We start from the raw sequence: 15,645 nt of genomic DNA, 5'->3' as shown, positions 1-15,645 counted from the left end.
CAACCAGAAGCACCGGTAGCCCTCGCAATATAAGGGTAATGGTTCTCGTACGATCTGTGGTTTCCTACTCCTCAGTTGCACAAACCCCATTTCTTTCCATCCATCGCGATGTACCCAACGTCTGGGCCGACCTACCTGCCTCTCGGGCAGACACCCGGCCAAGAGGACGACTCCAATGCTGACAGACAGGCCAAGTACGGTATACGTCGCTACAAACGTCTCAAGAATATCTTATCGGGCATCTTCTGGGTTGGCTTGGGCTTCTCTTTAGGGTTAGCAGCCAATATCAAGCCTGACACGAGGTTGGAATCAAAGTGGTGTAGGTGTTGCTTGCCAATCCCTCAATGCACCAGAGGCTGACCGGATCAAGCGACTGATTTACCAACGTTTAAAGTATCCAACACGATTCAATGGATCCTTTGAGTTCACCGGCCGATATAGAGGTTCACCGAGCCCGGAGCTCGACCGCGCGTGGGACAGGTTCACTCGACATCGTGAGCCACCCGGTTCTTCACCGTACAACCGTACATGTAGAGCAAGACAATGACCGTTAATAGCATTCGTGGATGGAACTGCCTCGTTGATCGCCGTGACTGAGGACGACATCAAGCGTTCCAAAAAGATGTCTGAAAGCGACTGGTTCAACTCGATAGTAGAGTACGGGAATCTCGGAGGTGGCTACATGGCCACCGTAGAGCTCTTCCACCAGCTGCATTGCCTGGTAAGTAGTGTTACCAAGGCTCAAGAGACATTTCTAACTCAACCCACATGCAGAACATGCTGCGCAAAGCAATCCATCACGATTATTACAAGAGAATGGCCCCATCGGCCAACGGAACGTACCCGCACATCTTGATAACCCACCTTGGTCTGTCGCATGGGGGCTCGCGAACCTATGGGCAATAATTCTAACGCTAATCGTAGATCACTGTCTCGAGATCTTACGCCAAGTCATAAGCTGTCAGGGTGATACGGGCCTCATAACCTTTCATTGGGTTCAAGGCAACCCGGTGGCATATCCAGACTTCAACACTTGGCATCAATGCAGGGATCCAGAGGAGGTTCTCCCATGGGCGAAAGCGCGAGAGGCGCCCCTGAGCGCACCGCTAAAGAAGGAAATGTTCTCCAATTTAGTTGAAATGCCCCATACTCCCTAATGAGAGGTGTCCACAATTGCGATACTGTTTGGCTGATGCAACAGTGCCTTTCGATTGTACAACGAAGTGCCGTGACCTTTCAAATAGGGGCACCTGGGCTCCTCATAGCTTATTACGTGACACAATGCGTGCCTTACACACAATGTGTCTAATAATTATTCGATAAAAATATTACTGTAGAATGCAGCTGACAGACCAGCTACGTGCATGCTCGCCCAAAGCGTGTGCGTCGAGAAGCTGATGAAGCGCAGGTACCTCCTACAGGCCAAAAGCATGATTATGCACTGGCAGAAGCAAATGCCGACTATACCCGACCACTAGCAGTGAAGCTTCTGGGCAAGCGGTTCTCATCATTACTGTACGGCTTGGCCACGCCGCCTCGTGCGAGGTCGTTTACCCACCGCTCGTTGCCGTTGATCGGAGCGTCGGAGAACTGGCTTGCGAGAAAGTACCAGGCGAGAGCATTGCCTACCGTGCCTACCTCATCGCTGATTCCCATCCTGGCTGCGATGGCCATTTGGCTGTGCAGGCTGTCATTCGTGAAGAGTTCAATAAGGTGGTCGGCGACAGCCTTCCAGTCGCCCGGCTGAACCAGGAAACCATTGACTTTGTCTTTCACTTGCAGCGGGATACCTCCTGCCAAGGTCGCGATCACAGGCCGGCTGGCATGCAGCGCTTCCGACACCTTGATCTCGAAGCCCTCACGCGTTGACAGCTGCAACACGACGTGGGCGTTGGCAATGAGAACGTTGAGCATCTGGTCGTTCGGGTCAAGGCGCATGACGCTCGTGTCGTCGAGCAGGTCAGGGTACTCGTTTTCAATCTTGCTCATGCACTCATCGTAGATGATTGTGCCATCCGGGTCGTCAACAGAGCCGTTCCCGCAACTGTCTGGTCAGAGGTGGATTATTACCAGCATTCGGCAAATCGGAAAACTTACATGACGAGCTGTGGCGGATCCTCTCCGCCCGAAGCCTTGTAACGGCGGCGAAACTCGGCGTAGGCATCTATGACTGTGGGGATGCCCTTTGCCGGGTCGAAACGCGCTACTTGTATGATGTATTTGCCTTCATATGTATCGTCAGCCACACCCGGAACCGCTTGAGTATGCTATGCCGAGGATGACTTACGACTGGGCCAATGCAACTCGGTCATGCCCTGAGCATGGCATTGAGTATTGTAGTTGTGCATGTAATAGCCCGTGTCCCACGCATTCAAGTCCTTGTTCAACCCGTCCAGCCTACCTCATTTAGCTTGGCCATCTGCTATCAGAGGGTTTGCTTACCAGTCGCTGGTTGCCGGCAGATACATGACCTTTTCGCGCGGCACCGTGTGGGGGACGAATGCTGGGATGGGGTGGCTAATGAAGACGTCGGCATCTTTGATGTGGCTCCAGATAAAGTCCCATGCCTCGGCCTGCGGCGATCCGGGAGTCGCAATCAAATCACTCCGAACCTGAATGTGGGAACGGAAAAGCACCGGCCGGCTTGACGACGAGTTTTTAATCATTGGGATGAGCCCAATCATTTGCGGATCGTCAATCTGTACGCTTATCGTCAGTCGCTGCCAATAGACCCGAGACCGCTGGGGAAGAGTACAATGATGACATCGGCACCGCCCTGCTCCGGCGGGAGCAGTGGCCCACCGTCGCGAAACCAGTATCGCTCTGCATTGTCGGTGATCCAGTCAATGATTGCGGCCCTGTCTTGGGGGGGAATCCGCTGATCCGGTGGAGCAACGCCTTGGAGAATATTGTGCATGTTCTTGGTCACCCGGAACACGCTCTTTCTCGGCTTTGGGACTGTATTAACCTCTCTTTAGCGCCAGTGACGAGACCGAGATAGCCAATTTGTCGCAACTTACCATACCACTTCACATCCACCCCGAGAAGTCGTGAGAAGCGAACGAGAGCGTGACGCATGAGCGCTACACCGCCACCCTGAGGCGTGGCACTGAAGAAGGCAACCTTGGTGCCTTTTTTGCGCAGCTTTTCGGCATACGCAGACACGGCTTCCCACGACACGTCGGAACATGTCCCCATGTAGTCCTGAGCCGTGTTGAGGCGAACCCTGTTACCTGCAGCAACTTGTACCTCACCGTGCCAGCCTACTTGCAGGATCGGCGCCATGGAGGGCCCAAAGTGTCTTGTCCGATCAGCTGTAGTCAATTAACAGAATATCGGGGTCCCGACTTACACAATACATCTGCGGGCCATGGAATCTGCCTGTTCGTCGATGAGCTTGGCTTCCCATAACTCTTTGTTGTGCTGGCTCTCGGCAGGAAGTGCAAGAGGAACAATATCGAGTTCAAGCCAGAGGCGAGAGCAGAGCGTTGGCGTTAGCTCCAGCATATTGTTCGGGAGGGCAGCACCGATGAATTTGGCTGTGTTTTCGTGCTCGTATGCTTCGACATGCTCCAAGATGCACTGGGTGATGGCATCGCGGTCGTCTTTCAGCTCGACGTGGATCACGTCATAGTCAAGGAGGTACGTGATGTCTCGAATTGCCAGTGCCACCTCAGCAGTGCCATTCTCGAGGCGCGCAGCAGAGATGCCTAGATACAGCGTCTGGGGCTCGTTAGCGCGAGCACAGGTCTTGCACCTCTGCCGGATTGCCCTACCGTGAGGGCGAGGTCAACAGATCCCTGCTCTTGGGCAATAATGGACTTTCGCCGCATATAGATGGACGACGCTCGTCTTGGTGCCTGGAACTCCATGGTGAGTCTCGATGCGGCAGTACCGGGGATCTGGATGGGAAGACGGTGTGGCGGCGTTAGAAAAGTTTGGGGCAAAAGACCAGCTTTGGGCAGCTATATGGTTACATTGATATCCGATGCTACGGTTGAGGATAATCCGAACAATCCGATCCGCAAACAGAATCGTCGACGCGACCCGAGGGAGCCGTGAGGTTTGACGTCACAATTATGCCACCGAGCCGCTGGTGGAAGGCACGGGGGGACGACTACGCTAAAGGCAAAACTCAATCTTGACCACGCGCCTAGCCATGACAGTAGACGATCATGGAGCCGAGCCTTCAGGCCGGGTTGGGTATGGAACGATATCCGACCGTATGGTACGCCGCCACGCTCGTGGCAGGGGCTTTGAGGTGGCATGAGGGTTGCATGACACCTAAAAAAGGTGGGCTGTCGAGTTTGCTCCACGCGCAGGTTCTGGTGGCGCCAGGATGGCTCATCAACGGCATTGGGATCTGTCAACCCATGGCAAGTCCCACTTTGCCGGCACGGCCCCGCAACTCGAGGCAACATGATGGCCAAGTGTGTACGACAGGCACGCATGGGACCCTAATGGGACGGAATCTACGGCATAGAACACTGAAGCCCCCAGCCAGATAGCCCCTGCGATATCTGCAGGCAGCTGGATCCGAGGTGTGCTCAGCTAACTATGGGCGGTGCCAGAGCCTAGCATGTCTCCTCGACAATGGGACCCGTGGTTCGATGTGCATGGTAGCTGAGATGCGGCATTGTGTTTTTTTTGGGGGGGGGGGGGGTGTCATGTAGTGCGGCATGTCATATATGTTGGCTCTCGCGGGCAAGTCACTGGATTGGGAATGCAAGATGCAGGGTTGCAGGAGCAGCCAACTTAGGCCACACATTTGTGTCAGGGTCGGTAGCCGAAATCCGTCCTGGGTTGTCGCAACTCAACACTGTTGTCATGCCCGCACGCAGTCCGCAGCCTATGTGCGATGCCTCCAATTGCTGCCACAACTGGTGGCTCCGACTCTTGTCGCAGGGTGACTGGTCACCAGATGCTGAACCTTACGGTGGTCGGTAGTCCATAATGTCTTTTGGTTGGTCTGTGATAATGCTTCAGTCGCCGGCGCCCCCAGATACCAGACAATTACAACATGAAGCATAAGCTAGAACACCAGCCCGTCGATTTCTTGCACTTCCAACGATACCATTTGATTCAATCATGAGAGCAAATCCTAGCAATCCGACTCATAGCGGCTGAAGCGACTGCGGCCCCCCGATCACACCCTGCACCGCTTTACTTGCGGTCATTGTTCCTCAATCTCCAACTACAAGTCGTTCTGCTCACAATAGGTCACGACTGAAGCCACCTCATCCCCGTCCCCGCTCCATTGGCAAAATGCCGTATCTTGCCATTCCAAACTCCAGCACCATCCTGCCCTTTCGCACTATTACATATGTCCGGTCATTAGCTCAGAACAAATAATATACGTCAGGTTTTGCAATCAGTGGGAAGAGTACGAACCGGGCCGTCTTGTGAACAAGGCTTGCTTGGAACATTCCATGGCTGGCCGGCATCCACCCAATCTTTTCTTGCCCGAGGTGTTTTCCTCTTCATATGTGGCTTGCACACATTGAGCTCTGGATCGCATCGCTATCGCAAAAAGCTTTATTAGCCACACCCTTGCGCTATACCGCCCGAAGAGGAACGGGAGAGAAGGACAAACGAGCGTCCTATGAGCCAGACTTACTCCGACCTGGATTTCAGTACCGTGAATATTGATCACCTCGTCGTAGGCGGACATACATATAGCGTAGAAGCTGCATGTAACGAACAACTTCGTCATGAGTGTCATCTTTGCTCTTGGTGCATGTAAACGTCGCTGTGTTTGGGAGTCAACGGCAAGATGTCTAGCCAGAGAAGCAGGGGTATAAATAATGGTTCACAGTCTCGACAGGTGGTCCTCCCATATGCCGTGACAATAGTCTGGACAGTGACGTACGTAAGCCTAGTTACACCAGGACACGGTTTTACGAGCCGTCTTGACAAAAAGCTATCCCGTCCGAGTTTACGCGCGTAATGACAATGTCAGGGTCTATCAATGATAATGCTTCGAAACCGCCTTATCTGGGCTTGAGGGACCTTGAAACTTGGCTCCAAGCTGCGCCCACAGCTTTGGCCTGCTTCAGGCTCGCTACTGAGTTGCCGGACTCACTGCGTGTACGTGCTATGCTGAGGAAATGATTCATGCTGCTCCCATGACCACAGTCTCCTAGTCCGTTAACATTGAACCGTCCGTGAGAGCAAATATGCTGTCATCAATTCGACGGAGGTTCCGAGTCTTGTTTCAAGTCATTACGGAGGCAGTTTTAGTGCTGCCTGATCTATTCCCAACCAAGCTGATAGCTCCATGTCGTCGCCGGCGCTCCTACCCTCACGTCTCCGGGCATGGTCCACCAAATGGAACATGCTACGAACAATGCATCTCCAGGCATCAGCCTACCACGTAAACCCCCATCCCTCCCGGCGATGAGCCCCTTCCGTGACCCCCGGCCAGTGCTCAATACTTTCCTCATCGATTTCGACTAGCCTACATGCTTCACTGCCGGAACGCTGTCGCCAACCGTACATAGAGTCAGAGTAAAGCCTTAGCAATTGCCCGAAGGCTTTAATAACGAATCCAGAATTAGCAAGGAACCATGGCCTTAATTCGCCACGCAAAATTAAGAAGACGGGCCATACCACGTCACCACCACGTTGCCCGTACCGTAAAGCTAAAATAATTTAAAGAAAACCCGTTATGTATTTGCATTTTGCCTGCCACAGACAAATCCTTCAGCCCGAAATCCGTGATTGACTAATCTTTCCGTGTCCATGACCTTTAGTGTTCATAAGACAAGCAAACGATCCAGGGCATCGTTGACCAAACCTAGCAAGTCGCTCCAGGCATTCAATACGGATAAAGTAGCGGGAGGAACTCTGCAATAAGACCTAGAACTGCAGATGTTTTCGGTACATGTTCTTACCCCATCTCAATCATGCGGCCCCAGCTACAGCGTGGCTATTAAGCAACTCCTCACCTCAACGCTCTCAAGTACGTTGACACACCCCAAGCAACCTGCGTGGATGCCTTCATCAACCCCGCGTGAGTTTGAAAACGCAGAAGTAGTAGGTCGAATAGCTGCTCCGTGAGGAGCCAACACTTGAACTGCACAGGTGACATCTGTGCCAGGTGTATCTGTCTACACTCACGCGTTCACCTGCACCGTATGAACATCTTCCGTTGTGAAAATACAAGCACAATTTGTTGCACATGTTTCCCGCGGAAAAGTCATCTGGCGAAGCTGCTTGTGTAGTGTAAGCTCGGATGGTTCTTACTGCCGACGAGCCGGATTGGTAGCTTTTCAAGCCCTCTTCCAGACATTCCAGCATTGGCAAGGTGGGGATCGCTGGCAACGCGGGGTTGACGGCGCCGATCTTGATGATCTGCACGATGGCAACGCTTTCATGACTGGGGTACATGAGAGTGACTTTGGAGTACCCGGCCCGCGGCACAAACAAGACTCCTTATGAACATGGCAGCTTCCACCTCTTCCTCGTTCCGCTTCCATCACTGCTCATCTTGCCTCTCTGGTCAATGTATTATTGAGTCGTTACGAATCGAGGATGGCCACTGCAACACACCTTGAGACGCTGAACGATCGCAACCCGCCCGACCCGCCCGGTCGCGATGCCGACTCGGACAACAAAGACGCGGGCAGCGAGGCAGCTCTGCCCGCAGAGCTGATCTCGGCCGGCTCGCAGCACCTGCATCGCAGACTCGGTGGCAAGGAGATCCAGCTCTTTGCAGTTGGAGGTGCCATTGGGACCTGTGCGTACTTGACCAATTTCCATAGCTCGTCTCTGACCCAGCAAAGCTCTATTTGTCCAGATGGGTGCATCGCTACCCAAGGGGGGCCCAGCCGGGCTATTCCTGGGGTTCGTAATCTATGGAAGCATCATTGTTGCCGTCAACCAGTGTTTTGGTAGGTTTTGTTTGCACATGTTCCCCGACATCCCTCTGCTAATCAAGACCTTAGCGGAAATGGTTACATATCTTCCCATTGCGTCGCCGTTCGTGCGCCTTGCCGGCTTCTGGGTCGATGATGCACTGAGTTTTGCCATGGGATGGAACTACTTTTTCCTCATGGGTAGGCCCGACACCCGTTCAGTATATCTTCCACGCTCCCGCATTGACCCTTGTGACCGTTGCAGCCTTCAATATTCCTTACGAGATCACGGCCATCCACGTGTTGCTCACGTACTGGACTGACAAGATCCCCGTCGCGGCGGTGGTCGTGGTGTGTTTGGCCATCTTTGCGTAAGTCACGTATCAATTGAGCTCCGATTTAAAAATGTTGAACGTAAACTGACGTTGAGTGATAGGGTCCTCAATGGCCTCGCCGTGCGATGGTTCGGGACATCAGAGTTTTACATGTCGATATTTAAGATCTTTCTCATGGTTGGCCTTATGATGTATACCTTCGTCACCATGGTGGGAGGAAACCCACGCCATGATGCTTACGGGTTTCGCTACTGGAACAATCCCGTAATTATTACCGCGACAGCAACCGCGCCGGCATTGACAGCTGTACTGACTTTTGCAGGGCGCCTTTGTCGAACACCTCGTGCCTGGGGACACGGGTCGGTTCCTTGGCCTACTTTCTTGCATGATACAAGGATCGTTCACGTACGTGCTCCTATAAACCCCACCAGTGCTCAGAAGCAGCGCTGACAGTATGAAGGATGGTTGGGCCTGAGTTCATTGCCATGGCTGCTGCCGAGGCGGAGAACCCACGCAGGCTTATGAAGAAGGCATATGCGTCATTCGTTTGGCGCCTCATGTTCTTCTTCATCGGCGGAGCCCTCTGTGTCGCCATTGTAATCCCATACAACGATGAGATGTTGGCAGGCTTCATCGACGGGGACAAGGAGGGAAGCGGCACGGGTGCTGCGTAGGTTGATCCTCCTCAGGCGCCAAAAATTCTGGGCTGACAAGATAGGTCTCCGTATGTCATTTCCATGGTGCACTTTGGCATCAAAGGAGTTCCGGATCTCGTCAACGCGCTGATCATGACATCCGTCCTATCGGCGGGAAACAATGTCGTATTCTCAGCCGCCCGAGTCTTACACGGCATGGCCCTTGACGGGAAAGCCCCATCCTTCTTTGCTAAGTGCACGAAGTTTGGAGTTCCCCTGTATGCCGTCATCGCTGCGTTGGCCTTCTGCCTGCTCTCACTGCTGCAGCTCAGCAAATCCTCAGCCGATGTCCTCAACTGGCTCGTGGGCATCTGTACAGCGTCATATCTGCTCAACTACTTCGGGACGGTCATCACGTACCTCCACTTCTATTCCGCGCTCAAGCGACAGGGCATCGATCGCAAGACTCTTCCGTACCGGGGCTACCTGCAACCCTACGCGGCCTGGTACGCCCTATGCGCAACATTTGTCATGATGTTAGTGCTTGGATACAACGTCTTTATTGATGGGGGATGGAATGTTACGACTTTTTTCACGAGCTACACAATGGTCGGCCTGTTCCCTGCGGCTTTTGTTTTCTGGAAGGTCGTGCGGCGAACATCCTACGTCCGCCCGGGCACTGCAGATCTCCAACTTGGCTCAACCAAGAGTGACATCGACCTGTACGAGGCTCTATATGAGAAGCCAAAGCGTGGCAAGGTATCGGGGTATCTCAACAGCTTCTTCGAGTAGACCGACATTGCACTTGGAGTCGCATCCAATGAGAAAGACTTGGAATGACACTGTGTGTCTTGTGTCGAAGCCTTGAGAGTGCATGCATCCATAACCATGTGCTTCAAGCAGCGGTTCAATTGCTTCCGTCGCCAATCGACGGTCAGTGCGATAAAACTTTGACTACACATGCATATGATTGAGGCTACAATGCATGCTCACTATTGACAGTAAACTGCGGCTAGGGAAGGTTCAACAAACGACCTCCGAAGCAGTTTTCTGTTCCATAAATGACGATGCTACCTAGTCTCCAGCTTGAACCGCATCGTCTGCATTTAAAATCAAGGTAGCAAAGAAAAGAGGCTCTCTGACAAACTCGTCCGCGCGGATGAACTCGTTGGTTGTGTGCGCCCTATTCAGATTTTCCACGAGATTGATTGGCGTGAATCGGTATATGTTCTTGGTCAATGCCCAGAAGAATTTGGTGTCGGTATTGGCAGGCATCAAGTATGGCGTGACAATGAGTTCGTTGTCATCGTCCAGTGGCCGTAGTGTATTTCGGATTGTGCCAGACAGAACCCTCCAGGATTCGCTGTCGAGCGGAGAGACGGGCGCGGGCTCCAAGGCGTCGACTCCATAGAGGCTCACTTTTCGGCGCTCGGTGGATTCATACGACGATTGAAATCCCTCAAAGACCATGCCATGTTTTTGTGCAATGGGCCGGACGAGATTCTCGTAGTGCTGTTGGACAAGGCTGATTGACGACTCCACGGCCAGACGAAGATTGACCATGGAGGATGCGATTTCCGGTATGGCGTTTATCTTAACGCCGCCACTCATCTTCCCAACTGACTGGCTTGTGCGGAAGTAATATCGCATATCGTCCAGGTCTCGTGCCAGTTGTGTCTCCGCATGGGCATCGCCGCGTGCGACCGAGCTCAATCTCTTTCGCACCGCCAAAGGCATACTGGATGGCGGAGCGTGTACAGCTGCGCATTCCAGGAAGCCAAACATCGGGTTCTTTGTCGTAACTCTTCCCGGGAATGCATTTTCCTCAATGGCCAGGACGATTTCCGACATGATGCCGATGACATTATGGTCCGGCGGCGTTGACGCATGGCCACCAGTCGACGTCACGTTGATGCCGATATCGAGATACCCCTTCTCGGCGACACTGACCATGGCAAAGGACTGGTTGAACTCTTTCTGTATCCCCATGGAGCCCTCGTCCATGATCAGGTATATACCCTCGTCGCCGTATCGACGATGTAGAAAATCTGCGATGGGCCGCCCGCAATTCTCGCCACTGATCTCTTCGTCGCAGCCAAACGCCAATATCACAGTTCTCTTTGGCTCGAATCCGCTCTTCATAAGCAAGTCGACGCTCTCGAGGATAGAGATCATATAGCCTTTGTCGTCCGTGGCGCCTCGGCCCCAGATGATCTCGCCGTCAAAATGTCCCTGGTAAGGTGGGTGTGTCCAGTCTTGCACGGTGTCGGCGAGCACGGGTACGACATCTTGATGCGCAAGCATGAGGAGCGGCTTGGCCTGTGACGACGGCAGGCTTCCATTCCATGTTAATACCAGGCCGTGGGTGTTTGCATGCTCCAATACGGCCTTTTCGAGGACCTTTGGATACTTCGACTTGATGAAAGCCTCGATGCGGTAGAAGACATTCCAGCGGTCGTCGGTGCCAATGGGTCCGAGCTCGTCGTAGCTTTCCGAGGGTATCTGGATGATGCCAGAGAGTTTCTGGATGATCTCTGCATGGTACGCTGGCGATTCGACCTTGCCCCGGACAAAGCGCTCCGATTTCGTGTTTGTTGGCGAGAGCTTTGCTGCTTGCCTGCATACATGAGAGCTACTGCCCCTGACGTACTTGTCCAGGTCGCGACCAAGGCGTTCCGTGATGCGAGACCAAAGCGAATTATTGAGGTATGTCAACGCAAGTGATAACACGGCGACCAAGATCGCCGAGCGGAATAGGAGCGACAGCAGCGCGTTGCTGCGCGACTGGGACGCGTTTCGTTGTTTTGCCATACTGTTAGGCTTGGACAGTTACCGAACGTTTACGACAGACAAAGAGGGCGAATGTGGCTTTGAACCCCCCCCCCCCTTCAGCACCGCTTCCACACTTTTGATGCGATGTAGACGTGATGGGTAACGGTGTAAGTACCGCCTGCGTACCGACTAGCCAGCCCCCGCGTTTTGGCACCTCGTCTTATCACCATGCACATCTTTATTCACTGCGCCACCCGGCCAACCGGCTTGCTGTGCAATTGGTCGAACACGAAGGGACGGATTACCGTCCCTGATACACGAAATACACGAAGGACCGTGTTCTTGTCCTTTCGTCCGGCCGGTCTCGCATTTGACTCGTGTCGGCGGTCTAGATTCCTGTGAATCAGAGAAACGTAATAGTCTGTCCAAGCAAGTCACATAGAGTGTGCCATGCCGTCCCTCGCGTTCCAAGAGTGCTGCGGTCCCGGCGCGTGCCATCAGGGGAAAGGAGCCCGAGGCATGTCTCGATCGTTCAAGCATGCTTACTTGTAGCTCCCCGGCGCGAGACCGGCCAGCCAAATCCGCGACATGAAACTTGATCACTTGATGAAGGGCCGATCAGCTAGGCAGGGTCGGAGGGCGCAAGCCGCCGGTACGCGCAAGCACCGAGGAGGTACGACCGGCCTGGGGTGCCGCCGATCTTAGTCCCAGCGATGTTGTGCCGTCCCCGACGTCGGGCCAAAGTTTTATGGCAAATGTGTGAATGTGTCGTACTTTCACGTGGGATATGTAACTATACGCATCTCCAAAGCTTAGACAGTACTGCAGTCTTCTCATCGACAAGAGCAATTCAGGACCTCCCTCCGGCAACATGACGAACTCAACCACGCCCACCAGAGCTGCAAATGAGTTCCGCAGCGACACCTTCACGACGCCGACGGCGGCGATGCTGGCGGCCATGGGGAGTGCCACCTTTGGCGACGATGTGTACCAAGAAGACCAAACTACGTCCGACTTCCAACGCGAGGTGGCCCGACTGACGGGAATGGAGGACGCCCTGTTCGTGCTCTCTGGTACCATGGGCAACCAAATTGGGGTTCGTCTTCATCTCAACCAGCCGCCTCATTCAGTCCTGTGCGACTACCGAGCCCACGTCTACGCAGAAGAGGGCTCTGGCCTGGCCATCTTGTCGCAGGCCATGGTTACGCCCGTTCACCCCGCCAACGGCATATACATGACGCTTGACGATGTCAAAAATTGGGTCACGCTGGGCGACGACATCCACACGGCCCCTACCAGAGTCATCAGCCTGGAGATTACGATAGGCGGCGTCGTCACCCCCATAGACGAAATACGAAAGATTTCCGAATTTGCGCACGCCCACGACATCAAAGTTCACTGCGACGGGGCGCGCCTGTGGAACGCCTCCGCCGCGACAGGACACTCGCTGGCCGACTACTGTCAGTATTTCGACAGCGTCTCCATGTGCGTCTCCAAAGGCCTCGGGGCGCCCATTGGCGGGGTCCTCGCAAGCACGAAGCAAAACATCAAGCAGGCGCGGTGGCTGAGGAAACAGCAGGGTGGAGGCATCCGCCAGGCCGGCGTCCTCACGTCCGCCGCCATGGTCGCGCTCAAGGAAGTGTGGCCAACCATGGCCGAGACGCACCGCAAGACGAAGAAGCTGGAGGAGGATCTTGCGGCGCTCGGCGTAGTGCCGCAGATTCCGGTGGACACCAACTTTTTCTTCATTGACGCGGCGAGATCCAAGCTGGACATGGGCGTGCTGCTGGAGCAGTGTGAAAAGTTCAATGTGAGGCTCATGGATGAGCGAATCTCCCTACATCATCAGGTGAGCGATGAGGCAATAGAGAACCTGAAATGCGCCATCGCGGAAGCGGTCAGGATCACGAAAACGCTGCCACCCGACTACGTGCCGAAGATACGGCCGTCCGGGTATGGAAGCACGTCTAAGATGAACGAGTATAGTTAAATACACTTTATTATCCTGATCATGCACTTGCGCTGCGAGATGGAGTACACTGCAATCAGTCAGTGTAAGTGACAACATGAATGTAGCCCACAATGGACGTGATAGAGGCAGTATCTGCCTGTCTTGACGTGTATGCCACATATGTCCGCCTTCGCTCATGAATTTGTTTATTCGCATTCGTACTCGGAGATATTAAATGCATCAGGAAAAAATATAACGTCTCATCTCAGGCTCTGTAGCTTTCGCTGATACTAGCTTGTACTTACCAGCCTCCTACGCCTTCTGCGTCGGGTCTCCAAGCGCAGCAGCGGGCGTATAGCCACTAAAGTCATACTCTACTTCAAAGTCCTCGGCGTCGTCGTCGCCGTCCGACAGTTCAACGTCCTGCAGGTTCTCGCCCTCGTCCTCCTCCTCGGACGTGAACCCATAATCTTCCTTGCGAACCTTCTTCCACGCCGCGATGGTCTGCTTTCGAGTGAGGCAGAATGGCAGCTTAGACAGCGGCACACAGCCGGTCTCTGTGACTTCGACCGTATGACCGACAGAGCTTGCCGTATCGGTCGCCTTGTCCATAAGAATGATGTGGATGAAGAAGACCATCCCTGGCTTAGCGACAACGTTCTGGCCGCGCACAAACATGGGAAAGTCCATCCAGGTGGGCGAAAAGGTGGCTCCGAGGCTGTAGCCGCACGAGTTGAACCGTTGGTCGCGGAATCCGTTCTCGTCGGCGACGCGGGCATAGGCCTCGAAGACGTCGCCGATCTCACGACCAGGCTTGAGAGCCTCCATGGCAGCTTCCATCTGCAGCACATTGACCTCGTGCATGCGCCGCGCCAATTTGGTGACCCCGCCGATGGGAATGGTCCTCATCAAGCAGGCGTGGTAGTGCTTGTAGGCGGCGGCATGCTCCGCGGTGAGCTGCCGGTCAATACTATCCTTGCCCGTGGAGTACCGGGTGAGGACCGCCTTGTTCCCAGAGACCAGTATGTTCTCGTTGGCCGGGTCGTCGCCACCTCCCTCGTAGACTGTGCCTACGATTTCGCGCCACAGATCGCCCTCGTACGCGCCGGGCTTGGCAAGCTTCAGCATCCGGACGAGGGCAAAGTCAGCCAGGTACGCCGCCTTGCGAACCTTGCGCATCTCGGCCTCCGACTTGACGATGCGCAGCTCGCGAGTGAAAAGGTCGCTGTGGTCGACGAGCGTGCAGAGGCCCTGGACGGCTTCCTCGAGGGCCTTGCCGAGTCGATGGGTCAGGGAACACGAGTCTGGCTCGTAGCCGATCCGCTTCGACGACGAGTTGATGCCGAAATCTTTGAGGACCTTGGGGACCAACGAGACGGGGTTGCTACCTGCATCGTCGGACCGGATGAGGATGTCACTCTGCTCCAGAATCGAGGTGTACAAGGCCTGGCGGAGGTCGGGAATGCGAGTGATGAGCCGCATGGATCCGTCGCTGTGAAAATACATGGCCTGGAAGAAGACATATCCGAAGGTGTCAAAGCCGGTGAAGTAGTAGAGGGACTCTTGTTTGGTCATCAAGAAGCCGTCTAGATTCTCCCGCTTCATGAGCTCCAGGGCCCGATTGCGTCGGTCCTGAAACTCTTGCTCGGAAAAGTGCAAGGCTTTCTTGAAAGGCTGAGCTTTCTTTAAAGGCGCCATCTTTGTAAATGATGATAGATTTGATGTCGTGAGCTATTCGTTTAGTTGGCTATTGGCGTTGAAACTACACAGAGCTCACGTATACTGTACAGCTTTTTATCTTTGGCAGGCCATTGAGGCCGCGTTGTCTCAATGCGGTTACATAACAACATCTTAGAGCTTCAGCACATGGAACTTCAGGTGCACAGGAACTGGGCATTCCAGGCTACCTTGCCTGCAACCATGTCATTGTGAAGTAGCCAGAAGGCGTCTGTGATCGGCACATCCGACATCTGCCCGTGTTAGTGAGCGCCGAGGCGAGGGGAGTTGCGGGGTCGGATCGGGTCCGCCACATGGGTTGCCCGCGGAAAACATGCGATCCTGTAGATACTAAATGGGGCGGTCCCAGGTCGTTATCG

The 15,645-nt window shown here is 54.1% G+C and overlaps 6 protein-coding genes across 7 annotated transcripts; 3 read left to right on the top strand and 3 right to left on the bottom strand.

Annotated features, from left to right (window-relative positions):
* The first annotated feature begins 79 nt into the window (after positions 1–79).
* JDV02_001989 (uncharacterized protein) lies at positions 80–1,192 on the top strand. Its single transcript, XM_047982967.1, has 5 exons — positions 80–272; positions 395–494; positions 558–721; positions 775–868; positions 925–1,192. Exons 3-5 carry the CDS (start codon positions 623–625, stop codon positions 1,155–1,157), a joined length of 426 nt encoding a protein of 141 aa, XP_047838937.1. The 5' UTR covers positions 80–272; positions 395–494; positions 558–622; the 3' UTR covers positions 1,158–1,192.
* On the bottom strand, positions 957–4,103 carry JDV02_001988 (Alpha,alpha-trehalose phosphorylase (configuration-retaining)). 2 transcript variants are annotated; one of them, XM_047982966.1, is made up of 9 exons: positions 3,978–4,103; positions 3,777–3,902; positions 3,353–3,723; positions 3,021–3,301; positions 2,756–2,958; positions 2,443–2,699; positions 2,288–2,397; positions 2,098–2,224; positions 957–2,044 (listed from the first exon to the last, which is right to left on the bottom strand). In XM_047982966.1, exons 2-9 carry the CDS (start codon positions 3,870–3,872, stop codon positions 1,462–1,464), a joined length of 2,028 nt encoding a protein of 675 aa, XP_047838936.1. In that variant the 5' UTR covers positions 3,873–3,902; positions 3,978–4,103; the 3' UTR covers positions 957–1,461. The 2 variants fall into 2 exon arrangements, with proteins under 2 accessions (XP_047838936.1, XP_047838935.1); XM_047982965.1 differs by having other exon boundaries at positions 3,353–4,103.
* A 3,430-nt stretch (positions 4,104–7,533) lies between these two features.
* Positions 7,534–9,618, top strand: JDV02_001987 (uncharacterized protein; the record flags this gene model as incomplete). The annotated part of the gene is made up of 8 exons (XM_047982964.1): positions 7,534–7,738; positions 7,785–7,892; positions 7,947–8,057; positions 8,122–8,227; positions 8,293–8,455; positions 8,514–8,596; positions 8,652–8,861; positions 8,910–9,618. The coding sequence occupies 8 exons, from the start codon at positions 7,534–7,536 to the stop codon at positions 9,616–9,618; spliced, it is 1,695 nt and encodes a 564-aa protein (XP_047838934.1).
* Positions 9,619–9,775: 157 nt separating this feature from the next.
* CPS1 (Gly-Xaa carboxypeptidase) lies at positions 9,776–11,637 on the bottom strand (the record flags this gene model as incomplete). The annotated part of the gene is made up of 1 exon (XM_047982963.1): positions 9,776–11,637. The coding sequence occupies one exon, from the start codon at positions 11,635–11,637 to the stop codon at positions 9,901–9,903; it is 1,737 nt and encodes a 578-aa protein (XP_047838933.1). The 3' UTR covers positions 9,776–9,900.
* Positions 11,638–12,469: 832 nt separating this feature from the next.
* On the top strand, positions 12,470–13,588 carry GLY1 (Low-specificity L-threonine aldolase; the record flags this gene model as incomplete). The annotated part of the gene is made up of 1 exon (XM_047982962.1): positions 12,470–13,588. One exon carries the CDS (start codon positions 12,470–12,472, stop codon positions 13,586–13,588), a length of 1,119 nt encoding a protein of 372 aa, XP_047838932.1.
* A 273-nt stretch (positions 13,589–13,861) lies between these two features.
* Positions 13,862–15,247, bottom strand: JDV02_001984 (uncharacterized protein; the record flags this gene model as incomplete). The annotated part of the gene is made up of 1 exon (XM_047982961.1): positions 13,862–15,247. One exon carries the CDS (start codon positions 15,245–15,247, stop codon positions 13,862–13,864), a length of 1,386 nt encoding a protein of 461 aa, XP_047838931.1.
* Between the last annotated feature and the right edge of the window lie 398 nt (positions 15,248–15,645).

This window comes from Purpureocillium takamizusanense, chromosome 2 (genome assembly GCF_022605165.1).
Source record: "Purpureocillium takamizusanense chromosome 2, complete sequence".
NCBI classification, from domain to species: domain Eukaryota; kingdom Fungi; phylum Ascomycota; class Sordariomycetes; order Hypocreales; family Ophiocordycipitaceae; genus Purpureocillium; species Purpureocillium takamizusanense.
The sequence above is the reverse complement of the archived record's forward strand: the minus strand, read 5'-3'. Positions and strand labels throughout refer to the sequence as shown.

Coding starts and splice junctions, on each gene's coding strand:
- JDV02_001988 (XM_047982966.1), bottom strand. CDS start 3,872: ATGGAGTTCCAGGCACCAAGACGAGCGTCGTCCATCTATATGCGGCGA. Junction 3,724..3,776: donor CTGTTGACCTCGCCCTCACG/GTAGGGCAATCC, acceptor AACGAGCCCCAG/ACGCTGTATCTAGGCATCTC. Junction 2,959..3,020: donor GGTGGATGTGAAGTGGTATG/GTAAGTTGCGAC, acceptor AGGTTAATACAG/TCCCAAAGCCGAGAAAGAGC.
- JDV02_001989 (XM_047982967.1), top strand. CDS start 623: ATGTCTGAAAGCGACTGGTTCAACTCGATAGTAGAGTACGGGAATCTC. Junction 722..774: donor TCCACCAGCTGCATTGCCTG/GTAAGTAGTGTT, acceptor ACCCACATGCAG/AACATGCTGCGCAAAGCAAT. Junction 869..924: donor CATCTTGATAACCCACCTTG/GTCTGTCGCATG, acceptor CGCTAATCGTAG/ATCACTGTCTCGAGATCTTA.